The sequence below is a fragment of the Gymnogyps californianus genome, chromosome 6 (assembly GCF_018139145.2).
Source record: "Gymnogyps californianus isolate 813 chromosome 6, ASM1813914v2, whole genome shotgun sequence".
Classification (NCBI taxonomy): domain Eukaryota; kingdom Metazoa; phylum Chordata; class Aves; order Accipitriformes; family Cathartidae; genus Gymnogyps; species Gymnogyps californianus.
Genome location: NC_059476.1, coordinates 37256198 through 37270996, shown reverse-complemented (window position 1 = coordinate 37270996; position 14799 = coordinate 37256198). Strand labels below are relative to the sequence as shown.

At 47.3% G+C, this 14799-nt stretch overlaps 1 protein-coding gene across 2 annotated transcripts in view; it reads right to left on the bottom strand.

Annotated features, from left to right (window-relative positions):
• Positions 1–627: 627 nt before the first annotated feature.
• Positions 628–14799, bottom strand: part of LOC127017490 (hexokinase-1) — a 39411-nt gene continuing 25239 nt past the window's right edge. For both annotated transcript variants that reach the window (XM_050898565.1, XM_050898566.1), the window contains 9 exons: positions 13830–14134; positions 13097–13245; positions 12874–12993; positions 11494–11589; positions 10399–10498; positions 7815–7998; positions 5547–5702; positions 4590–4823; positions 628–3856 (listed from right to left, as the gene is read on the bottom strand). In XM_050898565.1, coding sequence (XP_050754522.1) covers positions 3712–3856; positions 4590–4823; positions 5547–5702; positions 7815–7998; positions 10399–10498; positions 11494–11589; positions 12874–12993; positions 13097–13245; positions 13830–14134 — 1489 coding nt within the window. In that variant the 3' untranslated portion in view covers positions 628–3711. The remainder of the gene's footprint in view (positions 3857–4589; positions 4824–5546; positions 5703–7814; positions 7999–10398; positions 10499–11493; positions 11590–12873; positions 12994–13096; positions 13246–13829; positions 14135–14799) is intronic.

Sequence of the window (14799 nt, the reverse complement as noted above, 5' to 3'; positions counted from 1 at the left end):
TCCTGCAGCTTTCTAATGCCGACCTTTTTAGACCAAATAGGCCTATCTTGAGTATCCCATCTTCCATCACACCTTAACAGCCAGCCAGAACCTTTTTCAGATGCCCAAGTGTCATGCACGTGCTGGCAGTGTCTCCCCTGTGCGTCCCTGACAGGCACTGACGTTTTCTGACAGCTCAACGCATCTCTCTCTCTTGTTCGGGTACAGAAAGCAGAGGATGATTTCTTCAGGTTGCAAGCAAAACTCCCTGTGCCCTCAAGGACTCACAGTGCAGATCCTGAGAAGTTTCTCCACTAGAAACAGCAACAGTTAAGAAAGCAGAGACGCTCTGAGCCCTTGTTAGTTACTGGAAGAAAAGGTATGCCAAGGCAGACTCCATTATTTCCTGTGATATATGAGGTAACAGGAACACCATGCTCCATAGTAAATACATGCAATTCTTCATATAAATATAGACATGATTAAATACCGCGCAGCAGTAAAACACCTCCAGGTCAGCCATAAATCCCTCCTCTGCACAGTTACTCGTGCTCTAAGCAGCAATGGAGTCCCTGCAGTCAGTAAAGAAAAACATTTGAAGAATCTCATTTTTATGGCAAAGGAATGAACAAAAAGCACAGAACGGGGTTCAGAAGTTCAGAAACACTTTATTTTGCCTTCTGCTATTTTCTTAAGAAAACAAAACAAAACAAAGTCTGCTTGTTTTAAAACCCATTCAAAAGGCTTCTGAGAGAACCCCCAGAGGAGTAAGGAGCGGATGACATTACAACAGTGGTATGCAAATGGTCTTTTCCCCAGGAAATATAAGATTTTTGTGTTCATATTGCAGTAATTACAGCTTAACAATTAAGAGGACTATGATTTTATTCACCAAGCCTAAAAGCTTTAAGTAAGACATCTCAGTCATTGCTTGGATAACATCGGAGACATTTCTTCGGACAGTTATAGCTTGTGATTCACTTGGAACAGTTTCCTAGGGGTAAGCAGTAGTCTGGAAATGGAAATCACACCAGGCCTCCCTTTGGAAAAGAACTGCCGTGTCTTATCAAGTACATCACCTACGGTCCACAGTAGGAAAAGTTGCGCTGTTAGAAACACAAACTCACTCCCTATTTGTTATGAGCTGGAGCCAATAAACAAAATGACCTATGCCAGCATCTCCAAAATTCACAGTCACCCTGAGACCAAGTTTAACTTCCACTTCTCATTCATCCTCTATCCTGCACTGAGCCTAGCCCTCAGATGCTGAAGAGCTCCAAACCCAGGTCCCCAGGCACGGCTCACACCACCCCTACAGCACTGCCAACGGCAGGTATAAGATTTGCAACTCTTCAAGCAATTAAAATGCAATGTGTCCCCTGTGCCCAAAAAGTTTCTCACCTTCTTCTGTCTCCCATTTGGGGTCATAGCTGCACATCAAGGGTGTCAGAGACTATCCAAGCTGTAACGTAAAATGGGTTATTGGAGAAGCACAACTTTAGTGTATGCAAAAGGGGCTTTCATATGCAACTCCAACATAGGATGTGCAAACCAGCGGTGTATGAGCACCTGACACTGTGATTCTGCAAACGTTAACCCTATGCACACAGGGAGCTTACAGACTCCGACATGCATCAGACTTCTGTGGGGACACAGCGACTGTAACATATCCATCACTGTGTATCTGGCAAAGCCTAATATAATCACATTGGTTTTGGTGCAGTGGGCTGAGGTTGTCCTGCACTGCAGATCCCCCTGCATGAGACAGGGCATGAGTTGCACCCGGACAAGCTACATGCCCCCTAAGATTTGGGCGTTGTCAGCTCTGTGCCTCTGCTGAACTACATTAGGAAACACGAGGCATGGGGACCTGGGTGAAATCCACCCTGTTTGAATCTGACCCTGAATGCCCGGGAATAAAAACACACACACAAAACGCAGGCACCACTGGGATTAGGTTGCAGCTCTCCCTACACAATAGCTCTTCCCAAAGCACTAAGCCACCAGCCAACAGCACCTCTTCCAGAAAGAACCACTAAACACCAGTTAACGCACATCAAAAAAGTTTAATATTTTCACAAGTATCACGTAACACTAGTATTGGAGCTACTAGTGTGCAAAGTAAAAAGACTCTCTACCTTTGCAAAACCAGTTAGGCATGCAATTTTTCAGGTAGACACACACTTAAAGCTGCAATGACTGTTTGTGACTCACATGTTACTTTACAACATTCACTCACAGTGCACCATAATGCATATTGAAATGTTATCGATAGGTAGGGCAATCCAAATCTTAGGGGAGTGGAATGAGGACAAAGAGGAGTAGCCTGCAAATTTCCATCTACTTTCTGCAGGAAAAGGCAGCAGGGAAAACCATGCAGACATCTCAAATTCATTTTTGGTAGAAGAGCAGGAATTAAGGACTACTGTGTGGTCTCCCTCTTTGCAGAAAGTGGCGTGACTTGCAAATATTATTCAACATTTGCCTTCCTAACTGCTTCTCAATTTAAGTAATGCAACTGGTATGCAAATATAATAATGGCATCGACTCGACAGAGGACAGGATACACCAAGTATATATGATCTTTGTTGTTGCTTTAGTCCTTGGAATAAGCTGGGTCCAATTTTGGCTTTGTGGTTTGTTTAAGTTTACGCACCCGGGTCCTCAAAGGCAAGATCAAAATCAAACCCTCATATTCCTTTCTGATCACTGACTCTAGCTGAGTGTTTGTGTTTTGAGTGGCTGCTTAACAGTATTAAAGATTAAAGCTTTGTGTGGAAGCAAATACCCATTTAAGGCAAGAGACAGAAGTATACACATCTGAGTGACACTGCCTACCTGCAGGTTCAGTAGAAGGGCAGCTGCAGTGCCCTGATCTAGACTAACAAGAAGAGATAGAAAAAATTTTTTATAAGAACTCTTAAACAGAAGAATACAGCACAGCCCGTGTAGGGACCATAAATCTACCAATTTCCGGGGTCTGGAGATTTGGATTACCACAATCACCAACCACTTTGCTTTACTCTTTAGGGATTTCTTGCTGAAACGTGACAGATTTTGCCCAGTAACACAACACTACTCACAGAAGCAATGGGAAATACCAGTGGAACCAGATCTGTGGGACAAGGGTGTTTACTTTTACCGTGACAAAACAGGTATCAAGGAAGCAAGTAAGTCGCATTGTCAAGTCCCACTATAGAGTTACGTGCGTGCACAGTGCTGACACACCATAATGTTTTCACAATCGCTTTAGACGAAACAACAGCAGGTAGATATGCAGGAGGGAACTGTTGCTTCCCCTTCACTAAAAGCATCAACACCCAGGTCTGGTGGTCAGCGTGCTGGCGGTGCGCTTAACAGGGATGCTGCAAAGAACACATTTGGTACGATGCAACGGTAGCTCTCAACGCACATCACTTGGGGGCAATTTCGTCTCAGACAGCAACCGATTTTTGACAGCTGCAGAAATTATAGACTGATTTTTCCATGACCTACAGATGGGGAAGGTACCAACAAGGTGAATAAGAAACATGCAGATTGGGGTCCAGAAACAGGAGATATTATTAACAGCACACATTCTATCTTGTATCCTATTTTTTTATGTCATTAGTTGTATTTTTTTTTGTTCCCCGATAAAGCAGTGAGTTCTGGGTTTTTACCAGTTCTGACTATGCAGTCGCTGCTTTATGAGAAAGTGCTCACAAGACAGAATCGGGGCCAGGATTGTGGAGTTCAGTTCTGCTCGGCATCGCGAAGCCTGCATCCCACCGCTGTGATGAGCGCTGCCCCTTTCCCGCTGCCGTCCTCTGACAGCAGGAAGGTCACGTCGCAGTTGGGTGCCAGGTCTTTGACTGTTTGGTGCATGATCCTTGAAAAGCTGCGAAAGGAAACAACGGCAGTGGGTGAGGGAGGTCCCGCAGCACCTGCAGAGCGTAGCACTGCCACGGGCCTTTGCCGTGCTCCCCCTTTCACCGGGGAAAGAACTAAAATGCTGGAAACTGGGGTGGATTTGAAGACTGGGAGCAGTGGGAGTTAAAGGGAAAAAGCACTTGCATCCCACCCCTGCCTCTCTGTCTGCGTGGTGTTAACCTGGGTTGCTAGTGCCACAGCAAAGGGGAGAGAAGAGACCATATACAGTCATCTCTTTCCCACCCATCTCCCTCCATGTACACCAGAGATGGGCACTAGTCCTCTCCTCCTCCTGCCGCCTGCTCTTTTAGACTCCTGCCCTCGCCTGCCATTGCTTCGCAGCAGCCCATCTCCTCTGCATACTGAACACAAACATCCTCCAAAGAGGCACGAAGCATTTCAGCACTGCTCTGTCATTGCCTTTGCATAGCCAAGAGATCCTTCCCTTGCTGTGCAGCTTCCAACTTGCTCAGCAAGCTGCGTCCCCTTCAGTTTGTCACTGCCCCAAGAATCCTCCACAGGTCTTTCTTGATCCTCTCATTGCCCTTTAGTAAGCCCTAACCACCCCTGATTAAGACTTCTTTTCCCTGGCTCTTATCCTAGCAAGTAAGAGAGACCAGTTTGGTGTGTCAAGAGACAGGATGTACAAGCAACGTGCTACAGATTGCAGGCAAACAAATGCTGAGAAGGTGACTACTCACTGTGGATGTAGTTTGTACAGAGTCCCATCCACACCAACTGTTATCTCCAGGTGCTCTAATCCTCTGTTCTCCCTAATTTTATCTACAACCGCAGCCATTCCAGCGCCGCACAACTGAGCTGCTCGCCTCGACACTGCTCCGCACACGGTCTTGACAATGATACTGTCGTCGCAGGTGCTGTTAAGCCCCAGCTGCTGGAGGATGGCTCGCACCTGCAGCAAGGCTAACCTGTCACTGCAGAAGCAGAAGAGCACAGTGTTAAACTAAAAGGTTTCCCTCAGTCAAGCCACTGCCACAAACCCCACTGCATTGATGGCTGCATCCATGCACCCACACCAGGCAGCAGCCTTTCCTGCCAGTGCAAGAGAAATTCCCTTGGGGAATGCAAATTCATTCACCCCAGCACCATGCTGCAGTGCAGGAGAGGGGCACAGGCAGCAAGGGAGGCTCTGAGTCCAGCTCTGCATTGCCTCCCCTTCTCTTTTCTTACCAAAGGGCATTTCAAGAAAATATTTTTAATGACCAGCTTGGGGTTCTTCCCCTCATACAGACTCAACAGGCTTTGAGATTACTTTAAAATGCAGAGTCCGAGCAACAAAGACACAAAAATATCCCGTAAAGAAGTGCTCATTCTGCAAGTGTTCATTCAGTTCAATAATTACAGCTAGACACACACAAGAGGCACAGGAAAATGGCTTGATTTCCAAGCAAGCAAATAAAATGATACAGTAAGGGAATCATTGACAGCCCTTCCCATGATTTAGCAGTGAGCACTGGTAGAAATTCAGATGATGTTGTAAAGAGTCCTTCTGCATGTGCGCAGGCTCTTACTGAAACCAAAATTATCTCTGGAGAACCAAGCAACGCTCTCCAGCTGTTCCTCCCCTCCAGCAGTGTCACCAGATGAGCATTACCACACTATTTCACCCTAAACAGCCTCCCGTGCAGTGCTCTTACCTCTCAATCTGAGAAAGGAACTTGGTTTCAAAGATATGTCTGGTCTTCAGCGTCTCTGAGATCTGGCCTCTGAACAGGAACCCCCGTTTGGTGAAGTCAATCAAAATATTGCGGACTATTTCCCCCAGGTACATCCCACTGATCATTTTCTCATACCTGCAATGAAAGACGGCGGCACAGCTCAGAGGGACACTGCTTACATTTGCAAAGCCAGCATCGCAGCTGCATTATCAGCCAGGTATCCTGCCCGCACACATTGGGGACATGAAATACGCAACATGATTTACACAAAATGGCTGTTTACTAGAAAAATTGGGCAAGAAAAAGCGTGAAGACTCAGTGGGAAGCCTTACAAGCCCATCTACAAACACTTCATCTATTCCTCACTACCATGTTCCTTCAGCCAGGCTGTTGTTAATGACAGCTGGTATTTCTCCCAGATGGAAGAAATGAAAACCTGCCACCAGAGAGCAGAATGGTGCCCAGATGAAAGCCAAATTTGCCATGCATCCCCAGTGACAGCCCTGAGTGGACCCCAGGGAAAACTTGTCTCCACCGCACAACATTTGGGAGCCCTCCTGAAGCACAGCTGAGACCTTCCACAGAAAAAGCTCAGTGGCTCCGTGCAGCAAAATTACAGGAAAACCACAAGGTACAGTCACTGCGAGTGCTGCGTTTTTAAGAGAGTCCTGTGCTGCAAAACCCTGTGAAAGATAAAAGATGTGAAAAGATATGTCCGGCATGTTCACAGGATCACTGACCTGTAAATTAGCAAGCTGGGGGTCCAGGGTTGGTTTATGCTTTTCAGTTAATTTGAGCACCTGGTTTCCAGTAAGGAACCAGTAGTCCAAAAACCAAAGGGAGGAACCAAGCTGTCTTGAACCCCTCTTGCCCCCCACTTTGCACACAGGACCCAGGTTTCCCACTTGCAGGCCTGCCCCCAGGCTAGAGAGAGGGAATCTCTTCCACCTGCAGACCTCTTCCCAGCACACGACAAGGAGCAGTCCACAAGCGATGCTTGGCACAGGTACAGGGCAGCCCTGTGCTGAGGAGGGCAGGAGTCTGCCTTGCACTCCTTCCCCTCCAGCATCATTCTGGTTTGAATGGAGCATTTTGAGATCCGTGAGCCGTGCCCTCACCACTGAGAACTGAACACTTTTCCATTTCGTGAAAAGTGCATTCAGTGATGCATCCTTTATTTCACCTCCTGAAGCTCTAAAGCAGGGTTTCTGCCCTGGATTGAGCAGAGCCCAGCACACCATCCTGCTGGAAGCAGGCCACGCAGTCCATTTAACACTATGAGCTCTCTCAGGCTTGTACCCAGCAAGTGTCCTCCCTCCTGAGTGCCTAACTCTCTCTGGAATAAATTATTCCCCCTGGCAGTCTCCACTACTGCCTTTGGCTGTTTACTCCCTGCCAAATCTGCCGCTGCATCAGGCTCGCTCAGCGTCTGCCTCTCTGGGTCTGTTTGAGCCCTAACTTCTAAAGAGCTTCCCAAGGGACCTGCCAACTTGCCTGCATCCCCCAGGTTTTCAGGCAGATTTACTCTAGTCACAAAATCTTTTTAAAAGCTTCTGGCATCAAAGCATTGCTGCAGAGAAATTATGAAAAATTGTAGTCTGAGCATGCAGCAGTCTCAGCCCAGTTTTATTGGTGCTGGGTACACCTCCTTGTCAGTCCTTTCTTGAAGGGGACAGGGAAGCACTTGCCCAAACAAGAGCTGGACCCCCAAAAGGGGACCAACCTCCAGGGCCAAGAAAGGCAGGTCATCTAACATGACATATTTCATACAGAAAATTGCCTGAAATAAGAGCTGGCTGCAACTGCTAGAAAGCTCCTGACTGCTTTACAGTGAGCAGCTCCAAGCTCCAACCATGCTGGCTGGTCTAGGCTGAGGATTTCTAGAGGCAGAGCCCTCTACAAAGAGAGTTCAGCTATAAGAGATTAAACTGAGACCAAGAGCAAAAGAATGACAAGCCATCTTAACCCGCTCAGTACAAAACAGGGTGAGAAAAAGAGTCTTTTAGTAATTTCAAGACTCTTGAAGTTCTCACCAAAACCCCTGCTGCAGTTCCATGGTAGCAAATAAGCTGCAAAAAAGCAGTGACCAGGAAAAGCATAGAGAAGGGAGATCCCACAGGATAGCAGGGCTGCAGTCATTTTCCACTCTTAACCTCTCCCTTCTCCGACTGGGAGAAATCCAATCCTCCCTTAAAAGCATTTAAGGCAGCCTGGCTTATACTTAGCACACCATTTATCCCGCAGTACCTTTGCTTTCCAGCATTTAGTGAATAGTCATCAACTGCTTTGTCATATATTGTCCTGATATCGTCCAGGCATCCATTATCCCCGAACGCTCCCCACTCGGTGTTCACGCACATCCGTCCTTGCTCACCATCCACCATCTCTATGTTTCTCATCTCTTCCATGTAACAGGCATTGCTGCCAGTTCCTGAAAGAAGAAAATACTGAAATTACTCTTTGTTTGGAACAAAACAACATTAGAACAAGCACGACAGCCCTGACAAAACCTTCTGGGGGATCCTGAGTGTGGTTTTTCTGAATGATGAAGTCAAATCATCATTTGAAATGTCACAAAAAACCCCCACTCTTCAATAATCCTAAACTGAAGGAGAATATTACTGCTGCAGTGTGCCGCTCAGGGTGGCTCAGAGAAGAGGCTCACCCAGGCCAGCCGGGCTGAGGGTCCCATGCTATAGGGAGAAGCAGCAGTGCAGCACTTTTGGCATGCCAATCCCCGGGTGCTTCTGAACCCAAAACCACAGCAAGCAACCAGCTGGATTTTGAAGTTAGGAACCACCTTCCACAAAGCCCACAGAGCCACAAAATTCAGGGGAAAATTTGCCGAACTGAAAACCTCATCAAGTTCTGAGGCATCAGGCAAAGAAAACCCCAGGGGTTTTACCAGCTAATTGCAGGGTATTTTTTAGTTCTTGCTTGGTTTTTTTCTGATTCAAATTGCTTAAATAGTTTCTCTGGCAGGAAGGTTACTGCCATGTTGAAATGATGCCATACCTGATTCTGCTTAAAGGGGATCCTAAGGAGCGTGGCAATTACAAAGTGCTCCATGTACACAGAGGCCTTAGGGAGCAAAGTTTTATTAGCAGAGAGGCAGCTTTTGCTGCTACCTGGGGCAAAAGTTTTCTTGAAGTTGCCTACTGAACTCTCATTTAACCCTGCATCGCAGATTCTGCACCAATTATATCAGCAAGTCTGTTTTCCTTTGCAATTTTTTTAGGGTACTATATCAATAAAGTCTGAGCAAAAATAGATCCTCCCACAGTACTCCCCTGCTGCAGAAGAGCTGAGCCACAGCACAGGGTTTGGCAGGGGGAAAGCCTGGGCTTGCAGAGCGAGACCCAGGTTTGCAGGACCAAACCTGACCAAACCCAGTTGTGGACCATCAGCACTGGCCAACCTCCCAACGCCAAGTCTTGTCATCCAGAATAAGCTAAGTAAGGGCTGCCTGAATATGCGGATACCTGTTAAATACAGGCTGTTATACTGACAGGCTTTTAGATGATCTCCTGTTGCCGGCAGATGAAAAGCAGAGACCTCGTCTCATCAGTGGTAGTTTCCAAAGTATTCACCAGTGGACACTCAAAGCATCGGCTATCCTGGGCAGGAGAGGTGGCATGGGCAGAGACGGGGCACCAGCGTGATGTGAACCCTCCCTTGCAAGAATATTTTTCCCTGCCAAGCAACAGCAGGAAAGTTTACCCACCTCCCTGCACTGGGGAGAGCAGGGCGACTGCCAGCTCACGCAGGCTCCTCAGCAAGCACTGTCAGTCTGGCCAAGGCAATTCAGGCAGGGCAGAGGGAGCTGTCAGAGCCCCGGGGCTTTTGCTCTCATTATCCCAGATGTACTCAGGCACCTCCGACCCCCTGCTCTGCACACAGACACACTGGCTGGAGAGCATATCTGGCAGGGCTGCAGCAGACGGCCCTCAGAGGATGCTCTCAGCACCCCAAGGACACGCTGTCCTTCCTGCAGGGAACTCTGTAACTGAAAACACGCCACCGACGGAACTGCGCAGACACGGCTTCCTACCCACACTGCACTGTGCTGACTCATCCTGGACATCTTCCAACTGTCTGGAGGAGAAATTGGTGGCGCTTTATTTTCCTACAAGCCACCTCGCAACTGAAAGCTTTCTTAAAGGTTGCAGGTACCTCGTCCCCTTCTCTCCCACTGAAAACTCGTTTCTCTGGAGAGCTTTGGGAATTCACACCGCCCCGTGCCTCAGGCACCCCAAGCGTGGCATTTGCAAAGGCATCGGCAGTCGCCCGTGGAATTATTTCAGCTGTCTCACTGCTGGGAAGGGAGCTGTCAGTCGCTGCACTTTGTCTATCAGAGCTTTCCATCACATGCCATTCGGGAATTGTGGCTGTGCTTTACAAGTTTATTCTGAGAGACCACATGCTCGAGGGAAGCTGTGGGCTACCTGAACACCCCGGCAGGGAAACTCTGACAGGCTAAACTAACAGATACTCCAGGAGCTGGTGAGGGTACCTGAGCCCACATTTGCTCACTTCACAAGCAGCACAGTGCCTTTCCCAGATAAAACAGGCAGGATTTGTTCAGTATTACAGCCTGTGCTTATCTCAACTGATCATGGACAGAACCAGGCTGGCTGTTGAATTTTGCTCTTAACTCCTTCACGCAGCTTGCTTCTGAAGGGATAGCTGTTCATCTCAAAATCTTTCACTCCCAGACACCCTAGCTATATTTTCAGTTAACCACAGGGATGTCTCCATGAGAATACAGACAGATGTGTTGACATGCTGTTTAATTAAAAAAAGCCAAATAAAAAGCAGGTCTAACACATACCCACAATGAGTCCGATTTCACAGTTTGGGTCTTCATAAGCACAAGTCATCATTGTGCCCACCGTATCATTCACCACAGCCACCACATCCAAGTCAAACTCCTTTGGAAGAGAGAAATACAACGGTGAGAACTCTGGGTTTGGGGCAACCCCTCACACCAAAACGGACACGAAAGGAACATACCAAAGGGGATGCCGTCAAAACACACTGGAAACAAACAACTGAAAGTACCAGCCTGATTTTACACATGCAAAAATAGGAACTTAAATCTACCAGCAGGTAGCTAGGGCTCCTCGCGTGTTCTGCGTACGATAGACTATGTCTTCAGAAGAAAGTATATTCCTGGCTGTTCTCTTTGGCTTAGGTATATTTAAGTACAGATCTTGTATATAGGCACATGGTAGAGGGCTATCGCCATTCTGCCGTATTACAGCAGTGTGGTAGCAAATCCAGGTTTTTAAGACCTCCTTTTCACTGGCTGATAAAAACTCTGCAAAACTAATGCTCTCCTCAGGCTATTTTTCCTCCCTTCCTAGGAAGTTTCGGCTAAGCTGCTTGAGGCTTTTTCAAGATCAAGGGTTGGGAGCGGGGAAAACTGTCATTTAGGGTGCACTGAGGTTCATTCCTACAATCACTATATTGAAAACTCCTGCTTTCTCCATGCTCTGATGCAGTGAAAATTGCCACAGGGTTTGAAAGAAGCCTTGAAAGTTCTGCCAAATTTAGAAAGCTAGAAGCCTCTGGGGAAAAAACAAGCATGAAACAAAATCCCCAGTGTAGCTCATTTTGAGTAGCAATTTGCATTTTGAGTGGCTGAACTCTCCCATTTCCACTGCACACCCTCTAGACCATCCTACGTCGTGGTCAGGCTACATGTTAGCATCAGAGCCAGCACAGCCACACGGCATCGGGGGCTGCTGTATCTGGACCTGCTGCAAGGCAGACACCTTCTGTGCAGGACAGGAGGCACAGCCCGTGTCCTCAAGGCACACAAACCCTGTGAGAGGGAGCCAGCCTGACCCACGAGGTCTGTCAAGTCTGGAGGGGAGGGAGAAGTAGGAGGAGAAAAAGAAAACAAAACCAAAAGAAAAATCACCTCTCGTCTTTTAATTCCTTCTCTAAGCAAATACACCACATCTTCTCCCTCGCAGTCTGTAGCTTTGAAGCCTTTTGTCCAATTGAGAAGGATACCCTAAAAAGAAAGAAAATAGGTTATCAAGTTTCCTGGTGCACTACAGATTGCCCCAAAAAGCCTACAATCCTCTAAGGGACGATCACCAAGCATTTCTATCTGATAACTTCCCTGCATTTGCCCACCTCCCCAGCCCATAAAAGCACAAAATCACAACGCTTCACACAGGTGACCACAGATTATCGCACACCACAGCTCTGACCCCACGGTCCCAGCAAACGGCCATGAATATTTATGGCCAGTCGGTACACGGACTCATAGGGGCCCTCAGCTCAAGGAGGACGTTCTTCAGCATTCACCAATATGGGTGCTATGTTTTGCTGAACAACCTTTCTTCTCTCTCAGTCACACTCCAAAGTCTCCCTGACTTGACCAAGCCTCCTATCATCAGCAAGATGACAGCATTTTAGAGCTGGACATTCGAATGCTGCTCCTAACATCACTGCCTATTTCCTCCTTCCTTATATATGAATATTAATCTTATTTTTGCTAAGACTCAAACGTTATTCTGTACACTTGATATTTCAAATGCTTTAGTGTGAGGTTATACAGAAGAGTCTCTATGAAAAGGAATATCTCTTTATATTTGTGGAATTTGCATCTAAAACTACTAATCATGCTTGGTCTCCAAATTTCCAGAGCAACGCAACAAACTCAAAAAAAACCAAAACAGTGCGACAGAAACAATAAACTCAAAAAAAGAAAGTGTGACAAAGTATGTCTTTCTTCAAAAAAAGTGCTAAGTAGACAGGAAACTATTAACAGGTGGAGTTCGTGGAAGTATGTGGCAGTGAAGAAGTTTAAACATGGAAGTGAAAAGAAAAAGGGTACACTTGACAGGGACATGCTGGAGGCTACACTGTCACCCTTAGGGTGACATAGCCGAGCAGGCCCTCGTCCATCCGCTCCATCCGGTGAGACCAGATCAGCTGGGGAACAGGCGCTGGCAGCAGGGATGGACTTTTGCTTACTGCTTGCAAAACCATGGAAGTATCACAGTCCAGCAGGTTTATACGATTGGAAAAAACATGATACCTTAAAAAACGGATATCACCACCATGGAAAATTTAAATGCTCTTATCCGTCACAGCCATGGGCTGAGCAGCATTTGCATTACTACCTTTAAAGGAACTATTTATAGGAGCAGCTGTACTGGTCAAGGTCAGAGCATGAACCCTCCCCTTGTACAACCTCCCTGTAAGTGTCACATAGATGATATGAAGGCAGAGAAATCAGGCCTAGCATAAGCACAAAAGCAGATTCAAAAGATACTAAGGAACTTACAGCATCCAGACTGGTCTGCTTGCAAGGGAAGGAAAACGTGAAGCCAAGAGGAAGACGTGCGCCTTTTATCCCCATATAATCCAGGAAGTCAGAAATGCAGGTAACAATGTGATCAAAGAGCTTTAAAGAGAAAAGTCACGCATTTGAAATTGTACATGTTACGTGCTCTTAAGACGGTATTTAAAAAGCAGCAGTGCTGAAAAACAGAAACACAAATACTCACCTCTTCTCCTGTTCCCTGCATCACCTCTATAGGAATGGCATAGATCTTGTTGTGCATCTCAACTGTTCTCCTTTTACCACTGCGGATTTTCACCAGCAAAACTCTAAAGTTTGTCCCTCCAAGGTCAAGTGCCAGAAAGTCTCCGTTCTCTGTGAAAGAATATGTGTGTATATTTAAAGAACCATAAGCAAAATCTAAAAAAGTGCTTTCCCCAGAAAGCACTTTGACATAAAATCTTTTAGAAACTCAGTTGGGAAGATCTTCATCAAAGGAGGATTTTAGATGCTGCTCTGATTATTCCAGCCCCCTTTTTTTTTTGTGGTTTTTGTTTTGTTTTAAATCAACAAGGGAAAGAGGACCCACACAACTGTTCCCTGAGAGACAGCAGAAATTTGGCCAGCCACCCTGAAATGCAAAGAACTGCCCAGGTTGTGCAAACAAGATTCGGATGGGTTTGGGTTATGAGCCCAGCTGTGGTTTTCTCCCCCTAGGCCACGGCTTGCTTGCACCCTGGGGCAAGGATGTGGGGCTAGGCTGCCAGCAACCAGCACAAGGGCAGTGCAGGCTGCCCTGCCCGGGGCTGAGATTTCCTCCTGTGCACAGCTCAGGAGGCTCCTCTCATTGCACCAGATCTGCTCACCCTCCACCAAACCCAAACCCCATCGCTGGAAGCCCATTTTGGGCACCCCACAGCCATGCCAGTGCCCTCACTCCAGCAAGGGCATGCCTCTACCTGTCCCATCTGGCGTGCTGCGGACGAAGGTGGGCAGCATTTTCACTTTGGCGGTCTCATGAGTCTTTTTCTTCAGCCCCGCTTCCATCTCTGCCCTCATCCTCTTCTTCACCTGCAGCAGCTGCTCATGGGTGAGCTTGAACTCGGCCAGCGTCTCGTCGATGAGCCGGTGCTGTTCCGACAGCCGGTATGCCACCGCTGTCACCATCGCTGCTCCCTTCCCACTGCCGCTCTCCGACAGCAGGAACCGCACTTCCGAGTCAGGAACCAAGCGCCGCGTGGTCTTGTGCAAGCGCCGGGCATACCTGCGGGGAGGGGAGGCTGCAAGCCTGCCGACTGCATCACGTCCCCCACGGCCCCCAAAATCTATGCTGCCGACATGGACCGACTGCAAGGGGAGCAAGGAGCCTCATCACGCCCAAACTAGCTGCAGCCTCCCAAGTAGGAAAACTGCCAGGAAAGAGCAGTTCTTCCCTATGGCCTCTTTCCTCCTGAATTTCTAAGAAAAGCCAGCAAAAAGCAGGGGGGAGCATCAGAGTCTCATCCCCTGAACCTGACCCTAGATGGGAGAAACCCCTTGGCTCCAATGCTGCTCTGATCCCCTCTCCTAGGGTCATCAAGCTGTCCTGAACTCACTCGTTTAGATGGTGTGGGGAAACAGTTCAGAAACAAAAATTGCCCGTGTATATTATCTTAACACATCCTAGGCCTGCCCATCTGGAAAAGCTAGTCAAAATAGCATTCTTGGAAATTTTTTTCTTTGCCAAAACTTGATGTTTTCCTTTAACTAAGGAAAATATTTTTTTCAACAAAATAATGAGAAACTGAAAATGAAATGTTAAAACATATTTCTCCTTTCAAAAGTTTCCTCATAAACGACACTCAGCCCTCCCAGCCAGCTCCAATGCCAAGGTATGTCCTGTATGCTGTGCTTCTGCTCCCCTTTGGTACCCACAGCTAAATCCTTCAA